Genomic DNA, 17,173 nt, shown 5'->3' on the forward strand with positions numbered 1-17,173 from the left:
AGTTTGTCCTTTGCTATAGCAAACCGGCAATGAACAATCGTCATAGCAACATTACCTCGACTACTAGCAATTTGGTTTTATTTTTTTGCCACACCATCAACATACGTATCGGTATTCATTTGCAACATCAGAGCCATTAACCTTGTCACAGAACCATCTTCTGGTTATAGAAAGCAAATAATCATCTACACAACATAAATGCAAGGTCCTTGGGGGAGGAGGACCATCACCACCAGCAAATATCATCATCATCATCAGTTATGCCATATATATCCACATCCGCAATGAATGCTTACAAATGTAGATGTGGTTGAGTGAATGTTTATTTAGTTACCGGTTCACTAGGATTCTTTGGCCTCAGAGAATAAAGGCTTTCGCCATTGCAGTTGTGTAAACACACTCACACATACGCTCATACTCTAAAAAAGAGGACCCTGGTAAAGGCTACAAAGATCTCATATAGCCGCACATAAAAATTATTGAAATTATTTTGTATGCATCTATCCAAGCTTCAGCTTCAGCTCCAGTTCCATTTGTTTGTCTTCTCAAAACAAACCAAAGTCCTATCTACAGTTGCCGAAACATTATTGCCAGCATTGTCACATTATCATTATTCTACAGTGGTGACCATCGCAGTGGTCTCGTATTCTCTCAAGCGTAATGGGTGATTTACAAGCAACAATTGAATTTTCTGTGGAGTTATATAAATTTTTCAATGTGGATTTATTTCAGAGAGGGTAAGTAAGAACTAACTTAAATGTTGCCATTTGCCCTTTTTCATTTATATCTGTTATCCTTTAATTCTCTGCCCCACCTACATCCTATTGCAATTGAGTTAAGCTACGAATATGCCCTACGGAGAAAGCAATCAAAAAGCCCGTTGGTGATGTTTTTTTTTTGGTTTTCACATTAGATCTATCAACATTGAATTATGTGACAGATGTTTTTCAAGTAAAGTGGAATTCCAAGAAGATGAAGATGAGAATTTCATTTTATTCCCAGCAGTAATAAAAAAGATTTCCAAGAAGAATCAATATAAACTCCTCGTATATTGAAAGGTTTAATGAAACATTCTATGATGTGATTTTGTCATGGCCTGAGGTACGCCAATTACAGGTTACCTTTAAAGGATCAACAAATCTTAAATGAAACGCAGTATTTTTATACCCTCCACCATGGGGGTATATTAACTTTGTCATTCCGTTTGTAACACATCGAAATATTGCTCTAAGACCCCATAAACTATATATATTCTGGGTCATAGTGAAATTCTGAGTCGATCTGAGCATGTCCGTCCGTCCGTCCGTCCGTCTGTTGAAATCACGCTAACTTCCGAACGAAACAAGTTATCGACTTGAAACTTGGTACAAGTAGTTGTTATTGATGTAGGTCGGATGGTAATGCAAATGGGTCATATGGGACCACTTTTACGTATAGCCCCCATATAAACCGACGCTCAGATTTGGCTTGCAGAGCCTCTTGGAGGAACAAAACTCATCCGATCCGGTTGAAATTTGGTACATGGTGTTGGTATATGGTCTTTAACAACCATGCAAAAATTGGTCTATATCGGTCCATAATTACATATAGCCCCCATATATACCGATCCCCCGATTTGGCTTGCGATTGCTCTAAGAGAAGCAAATTTCACCCGATCCGGCTGAAATTTGATACATGGTATTAGTATATGGTCTCTAACAACCATGCAGAAAATGGTCCATATCGGTCCATAATTACATATAGCCCCCATATAAGCCGATCCCCCGATTTGGCTTGCGGAGCCTCTAAGAGAAGCAAATTTTATCCGATCCGGCTAAAATTTGGTACATGGTGTTGATATATGTTCTCTAATGACCATGCAAAAATTGGTCCACATCGGCCCATAATTACATATAGCCGCCATATAAACCGATCCCCCGATTTGGTTTGCGGAGCCTCTAAGAGAAGCAAATTTAACCCGATCCGGCTGAAATTTGATACATGGTGTTATGTCTCTAACAACCATGCAAAAATTGGTCCATATCGGTCCATAATTATATATAGCCCCCATATATACCGATCCCCCGATTTGGCTTGCGATTGCTCTAAGAGAAGCAAATTTCACCCGATCCGGCTGAAATTTGGTACATGGTGTTAAAATATGGTCTCTAACAACCATGCAGAAATTGGTCCATATCGGTCCATAATTACATATAGCCGCCATATAAACCGATCCCCCGATTTGGCTTGCGGAGCCTCTAAGAGAACCAAATTTCATCCGATCCGACTGAAATTTAGTACATGTTGTTAGTATATGGTCTCTAACAACCATGCAAAAATTGGTCCACATCCGTCCATAATGATATATAGCCCCCATATAAGCCGATCCCCCGATTTGGCTTGCGGAGTCTCTAAGAGAAGCAAATTTTATCCGATCCGGCTGGAATTTGGTACATGGTGTTAGTATATGGTCTCTAACAACCATGCAAAAATTGGTCCATATCGGTCCATAATTATATATAGCCGCCATATAAATCGATCGCCAGATTTGTCCTCCGGAGCCTCTTGGAGGAGCAAAATTCATCCCATCCGATTGAAATTTGGTACGTGGTGTTAGTATATTGTCTCTAACAACCATGCCAAAATTGGTCCACATCGGTCCATAATTATATATAGCCCCCATATAAACCGATCCCCAGATTTGACCTCCGGAGCCTCTTAGAGGAGCAAAATTCATCCGATGCGGTTGAAATTGGGTACATGGTGTTAGTATATGGTCTCTAACAACCATGCAAAAATTGGTCCACATCGGTCCATAATTATATGTAGCCCCCATATAAACCGTTCCCACAGATTTGATCTCCGGAGTCTCTTGGAGGAGCAAAATTCATCCGATCCGGTTGAAATTTACAACGTGGTGTTAGTATAAGGCCGCTAAAAACCATGCCAAAATTGGTCCGTATCGGTCTATAGTTATATATACCCGATCCCCAATCACACAAAAATTGATCCATATCGGCTCATAATCATGGTTGCCACTCGACCCAAAAATAATCTACCAAAATTTTATTTTTATAGAAAACATTGTCAAAATGTTATTTCTATAGAAAATTTTGTCAAGATTTTATTTCTATAGAAAATTTTGTCAAAATTTTTTTTTGTATAGAAAATTTTTTCCAAATTTTATTTCTATAGAAAATTTTGTCAAAATTTTATTTCTATAGAAAATTTTGTCAAAATTTTATTTCTATAGAAAATTTTTTCCAAATTTTACTTCCATACAAAATGTTGTCAAAACTTTATTTCTATAGAAACTTTGAACTTAATTATATACGTATTCAATCGGCCTTGTTTAGTTTAATATATACCACGTATGGACTATGTGGTATCTATTACGGTGTTAGGAAATTTTAAGATACCTTGCCATCGGCAAGTGTTACCGCAACCCAAGTAATTCGATTGTGGATGACAGTCTTCAGTAGAAGTTTCTACGCAATCCTTGGTAGAGGGTAAATAAGCTTCGGCCTGGCAGAACTTACGGCCGTATATACTTGTTTTATTTGCTGTATTTGGTCGTAATTAGATAATTGAGAGGAACATATACTATAGGTTATGTTAGGTTAGGTGGCTGCCCGACGTATCTGGCTCACTTAGACTATTCATTCCATTGTGATACCACATTGGTGAACTTCTCTCTTATCACTGAGTGCTGCCCCATTCTATGTTAAGCTCAATGACAAGGAACCTCCTTTTTATAGCCGAGTCCGAACGGCGTTCCACATTGCAGTGCAACCACTAAGAGAAGCTTTGAAACCCTCAGAAATGTTACCAGCATTACTGAGGTGGTATAATCCACCGCTGAAAAACTTTTTGGTGTTCGGTCGAAGCAGGAATCGAACCCACGACCTTGTGTATGCAAGGCGGGCATGGTAACCATTGCACCACAGTGGCTCCGTTTCAGTAACTGAACTTATTGTCGAAACCTCAGTGTGAATTCGAATATTTATTAAATGCGTCCGTGATTGAACTTCTGACCAAAGGCTCTGCTATTTGACTGTATACAAAAGTCTCAGTTCAGTTCAATTGCAGACTAAAGTCTCCATGATTGAATCGCAGACGAAGTCTCAGTGACTGCGGATCAAGTAACGGGTTTGATACTAAAGTCTCAGCGTTTGAACTGTTCACGAAAGTCTCAATGATTGAACTGCATATTTATCCAAGTTGCCTTGCTATATACGTTGATTCGAATGATTTACCGAACCAGCTTGAACATACCAACATAAGAATGTATGCTGATGATGTCCAGCTATACACGTCTGCCACTACTGATACAATCGATAGGTGTGTAATGAATGTTAACAATGAGCTCAACAGGATCCTAGATTTGGGCGAATGACAATGGTCTGGCTCTAAACCCCAATAAATCGAAGGCAATTCTGATTCATAAGAAGTCCACAAGTGTGGGGAATGTTAACATATTTCTGGGTAACTGCCAAATAGAACTTGTCAAGAAAGAGTAAAGAATCTTGGAGTAACTTTCAATGAGAATTTAACTTGGTCTGATCATATTACACCTTTTCGTATAAGACTGCTGTTGGCCAAATGCTAAGTTCTGCCAACATTGTTATATTGCTGTGGAATTTTCTCTGGATGTAACACCACTGACTTAAAAAGACTAACAACCACGTTCAACAACATTGCCCGTTATGTCTTCGGATTGAAACGTTACGATATAGTGAAAATGTTTGCGAACAAAATTTTTGGTATCCCATCTGACAAATACGTTCAACTCAGAACTCTGATATCCAATTCATTCCAATTCAGTATCATATTATATGTAAATACAATTCCTTATTATTATACCCTCCACCATAGGATGGGGGTATATTAACTTTGCCATTCCGATTGTAACACATCGAAATATTGCTCTAAGACCCCATAAAGTATATATATTCTGGGTCGTGGTGAAATTCTGAGTCGATCTAAGCATGTCCGTCCGTCTGTCCGTCTGTCCGGCTGTCCGTCCGTCTGTGGAAATCACGCTAACTTCCGAACGAAACTAGCTATCGACTTGAAACTTGGCACAAGTAGTTGTTATTGATGTAGGTCAGATGGTATTGAAAATGGGCCATATCGGCCCACGTTTACGTATAGCCCCCATATAAACCGATCCCCAAATTTGGCTTGCGGAGCCTTCCGGAGCAGCAAAATTCATTCGATCCGGTTGAAATTTGGTACGTGGTCTAAGTATACGGTCTCTAACAACCATGCCAAAATTGGTCCATATCGGTCCATAATTATATATAGCCCCCATATAAACCGATCCCCAAATTTGACCTCCGGAGCCTCTTGGAGGGGCAAAATTCATCCGATCCGGTTGAAATTTGGTACCTTATGTTAGTATACGGTCTCTAACAACCATGCAAAAATTGGTCCATATCGGTCCATAAATATATATAGCTCCCATATAAACCGATCCCCAGATTTGACCTCCGGAGCCTCTTGGAGGAGCAAACTTCATCCTACCCGCTTGAAATTTGGTACGTGGTGTTAGTATATGGTCTCTAACAACCATGCAAAAACTGGTCCATATCGGTCCATAATTATATATAGCTCCCATATAAACCGATCCCCAGATTTGACCTCCGGAGCCTCTTGGAGGGGTAAAATTCATCCGATCCGTTTGAAATTGGGTACCTGATGTTAGTATACGGTATCTAACAAGCATGCAAAAATTGGTCCATATCGGTCCATAATTATATATAGCTCCCATATAAACCGATCCCCAGATTTGAACTCTGGAGCCTCTTGGAGGAGCAAAAGTCATCCGATGCGGTTGAAATTTGGTACATTTCGTTAGTATATGGCCTCTAACAACCATGCAAAAATTGGTCCATATCGGTCCATAATTATATATAGCTCCCATATAAACCGATCCCCAGATTTGACCTCCGGAGCCTCTTGGAGGAGCAAAAGTCATCCGATGCGGTTGAAATTTGGTACATTTCGTTAGTATATGGCCTCTAACAGCCATGTAAAAATTGTCAAATTTTATTACTATAGAAAGTTTTGTCAAAATTTCATTTCTATAGAAAGTTTTGTAAAAAGTTTATTTCTATAGCAATGTTTGTCAACATTTTATTTCCATAGAAAATTTTGTCAAAATTTTATTTCTATAGAAAATTTTGTAAAAAATTTATTTCTGTAGAAAATTTTGTCAACATTTTATTTCTATAGACAATTTTGTCAACATTTTATTTCTATAGAACATTTTGTCAACATTTTATTTCTATAGAAAATTTTGTCAACATTTTATTTTTATAGAAAATTTTGTCAAAATTTTATTGCTATAGAAAATTTTGTCAACATTTTACTTCCATAGAAAATTTTGTCAACATTTTATTTCTATAGAAAATTTTGTCAAGTTTTTATTTCTATAGAAAATTTTGTCAAAATTTTATTTCTATAGAAAATTTTGTCAAACTGAATTATATACGTATTTAATCGGCCTTTTTTTTTTTTAATATATACCCCTTATGGACTAACTTACAATTTAGAAGACAGTGTTAAAAAGTTTTACGATACCTTGCCATCGGCAAGTGTTATCGCAACCCAAGTAATTCGATTGTGGATGACAGCCTTTAGTAGAAGTTCCTACGCAATCCATGGTGGAGGGTACAAAAGATTCGGCCTGGCCGAACTTACGGCCGTATATACTTGTTATTATCTTTATTAAATTATCTTTCTACTTATTGTATTTATTATATTTGTTATAACATTACTGATTGGTTTGGTTAACCGACACACTTATTTCCTACCAACGGGTATACACAAAGAAAAAATACTTTTCTCTCAAACGAAGTTTTCTCGTTACCACAAAAACTAACGGAATTCTTTTCTTTTCCATAACGATAAACTTTATTCGATAGGGTCATACCATTACATCTCCTAGTAATTGCATTGAAGGACAATTTGTCCTTCTAAGGACATGGCAAAAAAAAAACAAACTTGGCCATTAAAGCAATTCAATTACTGTACTGTAACACAACTTGTTAGAGATATTTCCTTATGTTAACCTTTGACCCAAAGTGTAATTAGTTGTATACAAATGCAATTACTTTGGCATCGTAATCGTCATCCTCGTTTACAGGAGTCACAAGTATGTTAGCGCATGTATTTATGTTGGTGTTGGTTGACAAACAAGTTTTGTGTATTCTTTTTAATTACAGGGCACAGAAAACTTTTAACTTTTAACATACTAACTTAGTCAGCAATTAAAAAAAAAAAAAAACAAGTAAGGAAAGTCTAAAGTCGGGCGGGTCCGACTATATTATACCCTGCACCACTTTGTAGATCTAAATTTTCGATACCATATCACATCCGTTAAATGTGTTGGGGGCTATATATAAAGGTTTGTCCCAAATACATACATTTAAATATCACTCGATCTGGACAGAATTTGATAGACTTCTACAAAATCTATAGACTCCAAATTTAAGTCGGCTAATGCACTAGTGTGTAACACAATTTTAGTAAAAGACAAGTATATACAGCACTAAGTTCGGCCGGGCCGAATCTTAAATACCCACCACCATGAACCAAATATTAGGGTTTCCTTTGAAATTTCAGGAGGGCTTGAGGACACTTCCACAAGATAAATTTAAAGATTTCCCCTATGAGGACTATATCAGATTCTGGATTTATAAGAACCATTTTTGTTTGAGTTTTAGAGGAATCATTAACATCTCTTGTAAGTGTGCAAGAAAATTATAAAAAAAACGCCTTGATTTGAAATCTTAAATCTGTAGAAGTAAAATCTGGAAATTTCAAGCAATTTTCATGATCAGTGCGCCTTCTACACCCTCAAGAAGTGAAGTCGGTCTATATGGAGGCATTACCAAATGGACCGATAAAAACTTAATGCGATACACGTTTTTGTGAGCCTAAAATACCAGAATATTTACAATTTCAGGCAAATCAGATAAAAACTAGAAACCCAAGGAGTTAATTCGGGAGATCGTTCTTATGGGGGCTATACCAAAATATGGACCGATATTCACCGTTTTCGGCACACCTCTTTATGACCCGAAAATACCTCTATATTTCCAATTTCAGGCAAATTGGATAAAAACTTCGGATTCTAGAAACCCAAGTAGTAAAATCGGGAAATCGGTCTATATGGGGGCTAAAGCAAAATATGGACTGATACTCACCATTTTTGGCACACCTCTTTATGGTCATAAAATACCTCTAGATTTCCAATTTCAGGTAAATTGAATAAAAACTGCGGTTTCTATAAGACCAAGAAGTAAAATCGGGAGGTCGGTTTATATGGGGACCATACCAAAACATGGACCGATACTCACAATTTTTGGCACACGTATTTGTGGTCCTACAATACCTCTAGATTTCCAATTTCAGGTAAATTGAATAAAAACTGCGGTTTCTATAAGCCCAAGAAATAAAATCGGGAGATCGGTCTATATGGGGGCTATACCAAAATATGGACCGATACTCACAATTTTTGCACACGTATTTGTGGTCCTACAATACCTCTAGATTTCCAATTTCAGGTAAATTTAATAAAAACTGCGGTTTCTATAAGCCCAAGAAGTAAAATCGGGAGATCGGTCTATATGGGGGCTATACCAAAACATGGACCGATACTCACCATTTTTAGCACACCTCTTAATGGTCATAAAATACCTCTAGATTTCAAATTTTAGGCAAATTGGATAAAAACTACGATTTCTATAAGCCCAAGACCCCAAATCGGAGGTCGGTTTATATGGGGACTACATCAAAACCTGGACCGATATAGCCCATCTTCGAACTTAACCTGCCTGCAGACAAAAGACGAGTTTGTACAAAATGTCAGCACGATTGCTTCATTATTGAAGACTGTAGCGTGATTACAACGGACAGACAGACAGACGGACAGACAGACAGACGGACAGACGGACATCGTTATATCGGCTTAGAATTTCTCCCTGATCAAGAATATATATACTTTATATAGTCGGAAATCGATATTTCGATGTGTTACAAACGGAATGACAAACTTATTATACCCCCGTCACCATTCTATGGTGGTGGGTATAAAAATATGGGAAACATTTAAATCTGAAGCAATTTTAAGGAAACTTTGCAAAAGTTTATTTATGATTTATTGCTCGATATATATGAATTAGAAGTTTAGGAAAATTAGATTCATTTTTACAACTTTTCGACTAAGCAGTTGCGATTTTACAAGGAAAATGTTGGTATTTTGAGTGTAAATCAGGCGAAAGCTATATATTGGAGCTATATCTAAATCTGAACCGATTTCAACCAAACTTGGCACGCATAGAAACAACGCTAATTCTACTCCCTGTGCAAAATTTCAACTAAATCGGAGCACAAAATTGGCCTCTGTGGTCATATGAGTGTAAATCGTCCGAAAACTATATATGGGAGATATATCTAAATCTGAACCGATTTCAACCAAATTTGGCATGCATAGCTACAATGCTAATTCTACTCCCTGTGCAAAATTTCAACTAAATCGGAGTTAAAAATTGGCCCTGTGGTCATATGAGTGTAAATCGGGCGAAAGCTATATATGGGAGATATATCTAAATCTGAACCGATTTCAACCAAATTTGGCACGCATAGCTACAATGCTAATTCTACTCCCTGTGCAAAATACCAATTAAATCGAAGTAAAAGATGGCCACTGTGGTCATATGAGTGTAAATCGGGCGAACGATATATATGGGAGCTATATCTAAATCTGAACCGATTTCAACCAAATTTGGCACACTTGACTAAACTACTAATTGTACTCCTAGTACAAAATTTCAACCAAATTGCAATAAAACTCTGGCTTCTGGGACCGTATTAGTCCATATCGGGCGAAAGATATATATGGGAGCTATATCTAAATCTGAACCGATTTCAATAAAATTTAGCACACTTGACTATAGTACTAATTATTCTTCTTGTGCAAAATTTTAAGCAAATTAGGGTAAAACTCTGGCTTCTGGGGCCATATAAATCCATATCGGGCGAATTATATATATGGGAGCTATATCTAAATCTGAACCGATTTCTTCCAAAATCAATAGGGTTCTATTCTGAGCAAAAACACATACTTGTGCCAAATTTGACGTCGATTGGACTAAAACTGCTACCTAGGCTTTGATTTCAAAAAAGGAAGCGACGTGGAATCGATGATGGAAGTGTTGTTCGAGTAGCTATAAGGCCTGGGGGCTGCATTGCGTGTTCATTTCAAAATAACATTGGATTGGAGACCAAGGCCTTGCCTCTTGCTTCTAGTCGTATGCCTTCTAGAGGTAGTGAAGTCGATGCCATGTTATCATGCCTTCGAAAGAAGGCCCTCAAGAAGGCCTGGACAGGAAGGCATAAAATAAAGCGTGTAAAAATAAAACTTTTGAAGGCAAGGCTGACTATGAAGTGAACATTGACCTAACAACTTTTAAGTTAGAATTTAATTAGACTTACTTTTCCTATACAGTTTACCTCATTTTTGAGATTTTAATATTTACCTTATGAGGTATTTTTACATATGAGGTAAATTTAAACCGGGGTTCTCGTGATTGGTAGTCCTACACTCATCCACTAGCCTACGACACATTTATGTGATCTGGGCGTCAAAACGTAAACTTACGCTACACGTGAGGTCATTCCCTGTTCCCTTCTGTGGGAAGTGATAATTTATTTTGTGTGCAAAATCCAACTCGCAGTTTAAGTCCTATTGTTCTCAAATTTGGCATAGGGTCCTTTTGCGGCTCAATGACGATCCATATTTGTTTTTGGAAAAAATCGGTTCAGATTTATATATAGCTGCCATATATATATATAATCGATCTGTCCATAAATGATGTATTTATCGACCGATCTTCTTCCAATTTCGTATAATCAAATAGTTTTTGATTCTAGTAAATTTTGCAAAATATCAGTAAAATCGGTTCAGATTCAGATATAGCTTTACACTCCTATGGGTCCAGAGGACAATCTTTTGTTCCGATTTAGTTGAAATTTTGCGCACGGAGTAGAATTAACTTTATAAATATGCACACCGAATTTGATTGAAATTTGCAATGAGAGTTCAATAAAAATTTTAGCAATGTGTGCCAAATTTTATTAAAATCGGCTCAGAATTAGACAAAGCCCCCATATATGTATATGCTTCTCCGATTTTAGCAAATATGGCCAAAATACCCACATGCTCCTTGTAAAATGGTCACAGTTACGTCGAAAACTCACAAAAATGATTCAAATTTACCTATACTCTAATTCGTATATATCGACTTATAAATCATAAATGAAGATTTGCGAAATTTTATGAAATTTAAATATTTCCAATATTTTTATACCCTCCACCTTACGATGGGGGTATATAACTTTGTCATTCCGTTTGTAATACATCGAAATATTGCTCTAAGACCCCATAAAGTATATATATTCGTCGTGGTAAAATTCTGAGTCGATCTGAGCATGTCCGTCCGTCCGTCCGAACGAAACAAGCTATCGACTTGAATCTTGGCACAAGTAGTTGTTATTAATGTCGGATGGTATTGCAAATGGGCCATATCGGTCCACTTTTACGTATAGCCCCCATATAAACGGACCCCAAAATTTGGCTTGCCGATCCTCTAAGAGAAGCAAATTTCATCCGATCTGGCTGAAATTTTGTATATGATGATTAGTACATGTTCTCTAACAACCATGCAAAAATTGGTCCACATCGGTCCATAATTATATATAGGCCCCATATAAACTGATCCCCCGATTTGGCTTGCGGAGCCTCTAAGAGAAGCAAATTCCATCCGATCCAGCTGAAATTTGGTACATGGTGTTGGTATATGGTCTCTAACAACCACGCAAAAATTGGTCCACATCGGTCCATAATTATATATAGCCCCCATATAAACCGATCCCCCGATTTGGCTTGCGGAGCCTCTAAGAGAAGCAAATTTCATCCGATCCGGTTGAAATTAGGTACATGGTGTCAGAATATGATCTCTAACAACCATGCAAAAATTGGTCCACATCAGTCAGTATATATATATATATATATATATATATATATATATATAGCCCCCATATAAACCGATCCCCCGATTTGGCTTGCGGAGCCTCTAAGAGAAGCAAATTCCATCCGATCCGGCTGAAATTTGGTACATGGTGTTGGTATATGGTCTCTAACAACCATGCAAAAATTGGTCCATATCGGTCCATAATTATATATAGCCCCCATATAAACCGATCCCCAGATTTGACCTCCGGAGCCCCTTGGAAGAGCAAAATTCATCCGATTCGGTTGAAATTTGGTATGTGACGTTAGTATATGGTATCCAACAACCATGCAGGAATTGGTTCATATCAGTCCATAATTATATATAGCCCCCATGTAAACCGATCCCCAGATTTGACCCCCGGTGCCTTTCGGAGAAGCAAAATTCATCCGATCTGGTTGAAATTTGGTACGTGCGGTACTATATGATATTTAACAACCATGCCAAAAGTGGTCCATATCAGTCCATAATCATATATAGCCCCCATATAAACCGATCCCGAGATTTGGTTTTGGAGCCACTTGTAGGACCAAATTTCATCCGAGTCAGTTGAAATTTGGTATATTGTGCTAGTATATGGCCGTTAACAACCATGCCTAACTAGGTCCATATCGGTCTATAGTTATATATAGCCCTCAGATAAATAGATCCCCAATCACACAAAAAATTGGTCCATATCAAGTTCATAATTGTATATAGCCCACATATAAGCGACCCCCATATTTCAATTCTGGCTCTCTACGTACCGTGCAAAAGTCCATATCGATTCGTAATTATTTGTAGACCTACCTATACATACCTTTTTTGTCTAATATATACCACGTATGAACTAACTAACAATTTAGAAAACGATGAAGTTTTAAGATACCACAACCCAATTAATTCGTTTGTGAATGACAGTCTTTCGTAGAAGTTTCTACGCAATCCATGGTGGAGGGTACATAAGATTCGGCCTGGCCGAACTTACGGCCGTATATACTTGTTTTTACTAACATTATGGTCCGTCCCGGTCATAAACCAATTTAAATTTTGAGTCTAGACATTTTGTGAATGTTACAAAAAATTCCCAAATCGGTTCATATTTAAACAAATTTGAAGGTGTTAAGATGTTGGTATATATGGTGGTGAAGGGTATAATATAGCCGGCCACGCCCCACTTTAGACTTACCTTACTTGTTTAATATGATAATGAGTTTATTCGTGTTTTCCTATTAGACTTTACGATTCGATTTCAATTTCATACCGTGAAACAAGTTGTCAAAATTACTAGAGAGAAAGGGCGGAGCTGATCTATCAAAGACAAATTGTTTGCTTTTTTAACTCACAAATAAGAAAAATTGCTTTTATTTATTTACCTAAAGTCAGATTCAATTCCACGAATTCAAGATTGGATTAAAACTGTCCCTCTTAATCATGGATGCATATTTTTTTTTTTTTGGATAAAGAAAAAAAATTAGTCTACGTGTTTTCAAAATTATCATAAATATAAAAAACTGAATTTTCGTTCTTATAACAACAATGTAGGTCCTTCCTTTTTCAATTCCCAAAGAAGGCACAGAATAATGTTTGTGGACATTTTTTAGAAAGGAAGTGCAAAGCAATTTAGCATGCATGATTGGAGAAGGCATATGGGAAGCTGCTAAGGATCCGAAAATCATGGGTTAAGAAGGCATGATTTTTGCGGCACTTCACAATTTTCCCGCTGGGTAGGTATACCACCTGGAGTCGACTCCGGAGTCGAAGACGAGGTTAATAAGAAATGCTGGAGTCGGAGTCGGAACCGGAGTCGAGCAAAATTGACTCGACTCCGCAGCCCTGGTTCCAATGGATTGCAAAACATATCGGCCACCCTATACGCGTATGATCTTCTTTCACTCCAAGTTTTTTTTTCGATACGTATTTATTTCCTTTTTCAACTACTCTCTTCCCAAATTTATATCATTAATTAACTCTCATTTTATTTCTTTGATTTAATTCTTCTTTTCTTTCTCGATATCCACGAACCACTCCATCCATAAACATCTTAACAATCTCAATTAATGTGTGTGTGTCTTCGTAAATAGTCTATATCAAGTACGATGTTCCTTGCGTGTCTCACCCCGATTACCAGTACAAATCGAGACCACAATACCAGAAACCACAGCTAATGGCCAGCCAGCCATACATCCCATTGCCATAGCAACAAATGGTGAAGGAGCTGTTAATAATGGGCCAAGCATGGGTGTTAATGGCTTGGCCTCGGTTGTCAATGGCTCCACAGCAGATTCCAGCACTGAGGCCACAGATCAACATCAACTACAGCAACCCTCAGATATACCACCATTGCCCAACAATGTCCACAATTTAGCATCGGCCAGTATAATTAATGGGGCAGGAGCCTCACGTGTATTCCAAATACTCTATCGCAATGAGGAGGTGACTTTACGTGATGTGATATACTTTCGGACACATTTATTAGGTAAGTATGACTTTCACACATAACGTGTGCTATTGACATTTTAAGTACTACGTTAATATGAACCCTTTGATATAAGAGACCAATATGGTCACATATCCATGATGGTCCTATACACTGGAAAACAAGACTTACTAAGATGTACAGATTGTCAATATTTTATTTCTATAGAAATTCTTGTCAAATTTTTATTTCTATAGAAAATCCTCAAAATTTTATTATTATACAAATTTTTTTCAAAATTTTATTTCTACAGAATATTTTGGCAAAATTTTATTTCTATAGATTTTTTTTTTCAAAATTTTATTTCTACAGAATATTTTGGCAAAATTTTATTTCTATCGAAATTTTTTTTCAAAATTTTATTTTTATAGAAAATTTTATTTCTATAGAAAATTTTGTAAAAAAATTATTTTTACAGAAATTTTTGTCAAAATTTTATTTTTATAGAAAATTTTCTCAAAATTTATTTCTATAGAAATTTTTGCCAAAATTTTATTTCCATAGAAAAATTTGTCAAAATTTTATTTCTATAGAAAATGTTGTCAAAATTTTATTTTTATAGAAAATTTTGTCAAAATCTTATTCTTATAGAAAATTTTTTCAAAATTTTATTTTTATAGAAAACTCTCTCAAAATTTATTTCTATAGAAAATTTTGCCAAAATTTTATTTCCATAGAAAATGTTGTCAAAATTTTTATTTCTATAGAAAATTTTGTCCAAAATTTTATTTCTATGGAAAATTTTGTCAAACTTTTTTTTTTATAGAAAAGTTTCCAAAATTTTATTTCTATAGAAAATTTTGTCAAAATTTTATTTCTATAGAAAATCTTGTCCAAAATTTTATTTCTGTAGAAAATTTTGTCCAACATTTAATTTCTATAGAAAACTTTGTCCAAAATTTTATTTCTATAGAAAATTTCGTCAAAATTTTATTTCTATAGAAAATTTTGTTAACATTTTATTTCTGTAGAAAATTTTGTCAACATTTTATTTCTTTGGAAAATTTTGCAAAATTTAATTCTATAGAAAATTTCGTCACATTTTATTTCCATCGAAAATTTTGTCAAAATTTTATTTTGTCAAAATTTTATATCTATAGAAAATTTTGTCAAACATTTTTTCAAAATTTTATTTTTATAGAAATTTTTCTCAAAATTTATTTGTAAAGAAAATTTTGCCAAAATTTTATTTCTATAGAAAATGTTGTCCAAAATTTTATTTCTATAGAAAATTTTGTCCAAAATTTTATTTCTATAGAAAATTTCGTCAAAATTTTATTTCCATAGAAAATGTTGTCAAAAATTTTATTTCTATAGAAAATTTTGTCCAAAATTTTATTTCTATGGAAAATTTTGTCAACCTTTTCCAAAATTTTATTTCTATAGAAAATGTTGTCAAAATTTTATTTCTATAGAAAATGTTGTCCAAAATTTTGTTTCTATAGAACATTTTGTCCAAAATTTTATTTCTATAGAAAATTTCGTCAAAATTTTATTTCTATAGAAAATTTTGTCAAAATTTTATTTTTATAGAAAATTTTGTCAAAATTTTATTTTTATAGAAAATTTTGTCAAAATTTTATTTTTATAGAAAATTTTGTCAAATTTTTTTTTATAGAAAATTTTGTCAACATTTTATTTCTGTAGAAAATTTTGCCAAAATTTTATTTCTATAGAAAATTTTGCCAAATTCACGAAAATAATCCTACTCACCAACTCACGCTCACGAAAATAATCCTACTCATCAACATAAAACGCTTAAGAGTTTTACTCATTTACAATTTTAATGATACCTGGGATGTTAAGAGTGTAATAACGCTCTCGATTTGAATAATGCTCGTGATTTCAGACACATCGCTAAAGTAAATTACTCACAAAACTATTCGTGAGTCACGACATTTTCGTGCGTGAGTGTGCGTGAGTACAAAATTTCTTTTCGTGAGTGTGCGTGAGCGTGAGTCCAAAGAATACCGTGTACGCCAAAACTCAGGTCCAGTCATGGTCAAGCAAACGTCTATTTTAGAGGCCCTTCTGACGTCATCGTTCCGGCCCACATCACCCTACTATGTGGAAGAGGGAATTAGTGCAAACCCGACACAAGCAGGACGAGAGGCTACTCCACCACTACCCGAACGCCCCGTCATCCTGGCACACGAACTGCTACACGCCGGGACCATCGACGCGGGAAGCACACCGAACTCTCCGGTAGCACCACGGCCTATCTCTCCCACACTCGTGGAATCATCCGACTCGGAAGACAACGGGCCGAGACAAAATTCACGGCTGATCCGAACCCGGGAACCGTCCCCCGTCCGACCGCTTGCAAGTGCTGTAGTGGTTCCACCCCAATATGAATGCCGCGAAGAACTGTCAGAGGAAGTGTTAAGGGAGCTGCGTCCATATATGAGGTACTGCCTGGCCATACCGAAGGCACGCCGGCCATACAAGCACACTCTGACTATAGAGGACCAACGGTACCGCATTCTCATCAACCGCCGAGGTAAAATCATCATCCAGTTGCTTCCCCCTCCGCGTTGGAGGAGGACAGTGTAACGGCGAAAGTCGGTACACTCGTTTTCGCCTCACCTTTATGTTGTTTTATTTTCCATTTTGTTATAGATGACTGAATTCTTTGCTTTGAGTAACCTCTTATTTA

The 17,173-nt window shown here is 36.2% G+C and overlaps 1 protein-coding gene across 1 annotated transcript in view; it reads left to right on the forward strand.

Moving 5' to 3' along the window:
• Positions 1 to 357: 357 nt before the first annotated feature.
• LOC142236510 (protein FAM135A) overlaps positions 358 to 17,173 on the forward strand; it is a 125,582-nt gene continuing 108,766 nt past the window's right edge. Inside the window, exons 1-2 of the mRNA XM_075307719.1 lie at positions 358 to 737; positions 14,123 to 14,517. Of these exons, the coding sequence (XP_075163834.1) occupies positions 661 to 737; positions 14,123 to 14,517 (472 nt within the window). The 5' untranslated portion in view covers positions 358 to 660. The remainder of the gene's footprint in view (positions 738 to 14,122; positions 14,518 to 17,173) is intronic.

Source organism: Haematobia irritans, chromosome 4 (assembly GCF_050003625.1).
Source record: "Haematobia irritans isolate KBUSLIRL chromosome 4, ASM5000362v1, whole genome shotgun sequence".
NCBI classification, from domain to species: domain Eukaryota; kingdom Metazoa; phylum Arthropoda; class Insecta; order Diptera; family Muscidae; genus Haematobia; species Haematobia irritans.